Raw genomic sequence first — 4,564 nt, 5'->3', positions numbered from 1 at the left:
TACTGGAGAGAATCAGATTCACCACAGACCTAAATAGGCCCAGGATCTCACTGCTGGCATTTGACAATAGGGCCACAAGCTTTTTGAACAGCAGGTTCGCTTCTTGTGCAACGGTGCAAGGCAGAACACCTGCAGAGTACCACATACACCCTTCCACCAAGAGAATCACAGGATCACAGACAGCGAGGGCTGGAAGGGACCTCAGGAGGTCACATCCAGTCCAACACCCTGCTCCGAGCAGAACCAGCCCCAACTACATCATCCCAGCCAAGGCTTTGTCCAGCCAGGTCTTCAAAACCTCCAAGGACAGAGACTCCACCACCTCTCTGGGTAGCTTGAGAGGCCTAACACTCCACCTTGACGTCCTCCCAACAGTTTGCCTGAAGTGACCTGGCTGTCTAAGCAGCAGAGGAGTGTTTGTCTGCTGCACACTCAGCATTCGCACTTACTGCAAAGGATTCCTCTATGCCCAGGCCCAGCAGATCTAAGCCTCACATCTTGCAAGTTAAGGCCTTATCTATGCTGCTATTCATACTATAAAGCCAGGCCTGGGAACACCAGGCTTGGGAAAAGGCAAGCTGCGTTGGTGCAAGACAGTCTACACCAAGCAGCTGCTGGCACCCTCCAGCACAGCTAACTGGCCCCTGCCTAATTCAGGTGCCTGTACTCATGGCCGCCAAACCAAGGACTAAAGACAAATCAAAAGGTACTGTTCACTTAGCCGGAGCTCTCTGCAACCTATGGGCCAGGAAGGCTTTTTAAAAGAGATGAAAGCTCAGATGCTGGCAGGACATCAGCCACTCAGAACTCTCTTTTACGCTTGGTATTATTTCCTTAGATGTGCATGAAGAAGAAGAGTCATTTTGCATTTTGGAGACACTGCTGAGGTGTGTCAATCTCATGCTGCCTGCTGCTATGAGCGCTGCTGGAAGCTGCAGATTAGAATCAGGTTTGTTCCTACAAGGTTCCTGTCGGATTTCATGCTGTAGCAGGGAACAGACAGGTTTCAACACAGAAGACTCACAGAACTTTGCAGTCAGGTGTAACGGGTCAGACTGGGGCCCAGGCCTCCCGGGTACATACTAAAAGGGAGCAGGCTGCAGTAACACTAGTCAAGCCTGACATCTGCTGCTGTACATAAATGAGCACAATTCATTAGGGTCACTCTTTCACCAATGTGCCTGCAAGACACCATGTTCTTCCCAACAGGGAAGACAGCTCTATCCTTTGGAAACAAGCTTTCAGTATCAGAAAACCTAATCATAAAAGTTCTGGTTTGACAGACAGCTGTCAAAATTAGAACAGCATACATACACTTTGGCATAATAAAAAATATTTACATTGCAGCCAACACATGTATATGCTTAGTGTATACAAAATATTTATAAATGCAAATGTATTTACAACTACAGTTCATTAGTCATAGGAGGAAGAACAACCCCAAAACATAAGACTGACACAGTAATGCGAAGTGCTGCTAACAGTCGGAAGGAATGCAAGCTGGCCAACAGCTGTATGCTTACAATCACTAGCGAATTCCAAAGGGACACCCTAAATGCTGCTGCTATCGATCACAGAAGGCAACGTGAAATAGCTATGCCTTCTTGGGAGCATTTTCAAGACGCGTATCCACAAAGGCTGTCCCCACATCAGACTTTACGCCTTCCTGTACTTTTGCCGTGGCTGTCACTATTCTTTCACCAGGACGTACAGCCAAACCGCTGCATCTTCCTGTCTTTAACACCAGCAAATCCCAGAGACAAGAGCCCGTGTCACTATCCTACTTGTAGCAGAGTCCATCTTGGTCCACTCAACTTGGAATCGTAGACATGCACATAAAGCATCGTTGGCCATGGGGTTAATCCTGAGGTAGTAATAGAGTCAGTTGGTCTGAACTTGCTTCCAAGGTTTCTCCTTGCTGCCTTATGTAGTTTCACTGTAATCCTGAACGTTCCGAGTCCTATTAAAATCAAAGTTATGCTCACATAACCTGTGGCAAGGTCTGGGTGAAGCAGCTTGCTCTCGGTTGTCGTCAAGGACGCCCTCGCCTCGGAGAGCTCGAGGGGCCTCGTGTACTGACTGTTGATGCAGGCAGTGCGACCGCGACAGCCCAAGGTCTTTGTTTATTCCCCACAGGGGCAGCTGAAAAGGTTCTGAGGGAAAAAAACGAAGAGGGATCTGAGCTCATGATCAATGCACCAAGTTTTAAATGGATTTCTGACATGCCACACGACTTGGCAGAAAGGGGCATTGTTAAAAAAGGTTATTTTCTACTTTGCTTCCAAGTACACATCTTACTAGAGGCCTTCCTCTGTAGCTGGCTGTTACTGTAACCAGCAACAACATGCTTGATAGTCTTTCCACGTACACTAAAACAGCTCTCTGGAAGAGACTTGCAACAAGACCCAACTATCGCACCTACCAGACATTTTTTCAAATGCTTTGAAACACTGAGCCCCGTTGGATACAAACACAAAAGCTCTCTGGATTTCCTGAGAGATATCTGCAGAGGAAAATACCCGATAGCCAAGAGCAAGAGATTACGCCTCACAAGCACCGTGAGGGGGGAACTGCAGGTTCAAAAGGTGCTGTTTTTCCAGCAGGAACTGCCATGTCCCTCAATGCCAGGAGCATTTGGTGCCAATTCCGGACTCCCCTCTGCTCAAAGCACAGCCAGGAGTGCAAGCACTTAGCAATCAGATCAGCTATTGCATGCACTACCACGCCCAGTCAGACACACGGGAATAAACTGTACCAACACAAGGGCAGCAGGCAGGCCGGTACCCACCTGACAGCACAAAACAGAGCAGACAATAGGTCAGGCACTCACCATTCGTCTGCTGAGAGGGGAGTTTCTTCTCACTTATTCTGTCATGGTTGGTGAGGAAGACGGACATCTCTCTGTCTGCAATTAGATTGTCCAGGGTGCTGGTTTCATGTTGGACATGTGTTGGATAGGTCTCCTTGGGCATCTGCACCATAAGATTGGAGAGGGTTTGATCCAGCGGGTCATCTTCTGTGATGTACGCATAAGGGCAGTACTCTCGGGTCCTGGAGTAGATGTTGGCATTGTCATAACAATCTGAGCAGATCACTAATGGACCTGTGCCACCTAATAAACGTGTTGCAGAACAAAAACAGTCTGTTTAGAAGGGCTGAGATGCCTGGTTTCTACAGCTGCTTTCACAAATAAATCATGAGCACATAACATTACAGTGGCATGGCTTCAAAAAGCCTGGCATAGATTAGCACTGAATCCAAGGAAGTTTGCTCACTTTTTCTGGATGACTCAGAGAAAATGGCCTGATATAACAGATGTGGTCCTTGGAAGCTAAAGCAGCTCTGCCAAGGGTGGCATCCAACCCAGGCACCTCTACCAGGGCACAGCATTTGTGAATGTCTGGAGCAATGCCTGTGTGTTGCTCTGAACTCTCCCTACTGCATCCTCCAAGCAGCGGTGGGAAGGATGAACCCCAGTCCTTTCCATCTGCCTTTTCAGAAGTTGAACCATATATGTAGGCATCTGTCACGGGGGCTTGCAGGTTCCACTGTCCCTCCTGCACTGCTACAGGCAGCCTGCATGGACTTGGTGTTGCCTGATGCCAGACCACCCACAGGATTTCTCCTGCACTACCTTGAATGGCATGTCATGCCTCTCCCGTAAAAGGGAGCTAGGTATGTGGGACTGCACCCTTGTGGGGGGAAGGTGAAGAGATGACAGCAGGGGCATGTTCGTCTGACCAACTGCTAATACCTGTCTACACCTAACTTACAGCTGTGTGCTAAACGTACAAGAGAAGGTAGCTTTTACACTTCCAAGCAAAACACTCTTTCAGTCTGTCTCAACCACAGGCAGCAGGGAGGAATGGAGCCAGGCATCAACTAGCCCTACTGGACACCCTATCCCCTTGGGGGCATATGTCAGGCTCGCAGGGAGCTGGCATGAGGCCAATGGGCACAAGGCCCCAACAATTCCAATCTGGAGCCACCTACAAATTCATCAGGGGGACGCAGCAAGGGATCAGAGATACCCTGTTCACCAGGGCGCCTCTTGGGGTAACCCAGGGGAGGCGCAGCCAAGCCCCGAGTCAGTGAGGACCTAGTCAGGGAACTTCTGGTGGGGCTGGACGTGTTCAAATCAGCAGGTCCTGATGATCTCCACCCCAGAGTGCTGAGGGAATTAGCTGAGGTCATTGCAGGACCCCTGACACAGCTTTATGAGCACTTGTGGTGCTCTGGTGTGGTGCCAGAGGACTGGAAGAAGGCCAATGTGGTCCCCATTTTCAAAAAAGGGAGGAAGGAGGACCCAGGAAATGATAGGCCTGTTAGTCTTACCTCGGTCCCGGGGAAGCTCTTTGAGAAAGTTATCCAGGTGCACATCTGTGAGGGGCGAGCAGGGGAGTGTATGCTTAGGAGCAACCAACATGTGTTCATTAGAAGCAGGTCCCGTCAGACCAACCTGGTGGCCTTCTATGACCAGGTCACAAAATCCTTGGACGCAGGTGTCGCGGTGGACATAGTCTTTCTGGACTTTAGGAAGGCCTTCGACACTGTCTCTCACCCC

At 49.5% G+C, this 4,564-nt stretch overlaps 1 protein-coding gene across 1 annotated transcript in view; it reads right to left on the bottom strand.

Moving 5' to 3' along the window:
• Positions 1-520: 520 nt before the first annotated feature.
• The window catches only part of LRIG2 (leucine rich repeats and immunoglobulin like domains 2), a 31,860-nt gene continuing 27,816 nt past the window's right edge, over positions 521-4,564 (bottom strand). The window contains exons 16-17 of the mRNA XM_019514090.1: positions 2,831-3,112; positions 521-2,153 (exon numbers count right to left, since the gene is read on the bottom strand). Of these exons, the coding sequence (XP_019369635.1) occupies positions 1,924-2,153; positions 2,831-3,112 (512 nt within the window). The 3' untranslated portion in view covers positions 521-1,923. The remainder of the gene's footprint in view (positions 2,154-2,830; positions 3,113-4,564) is intronic.

This window comes from Gavialis gangeticus, unplaced genomic scaffold (assembly GCF_001723915.1).
Source record: "Gavialis gangeticus isolate Ggan-Ray unplaced genomic scaffold, GavGan_comp1, whole genome shotgun sequence".
Lineage (NCBI taxonomy): Eukaryota > Metazoa > Chordata > Crocodylia > Gavialidae > Gavialis > Gavialis gangeticus.
Note: the sequence above shows the minus strand (reverse complement) of the source record. Positions and strands in the feature narration are given on the sequence as shown.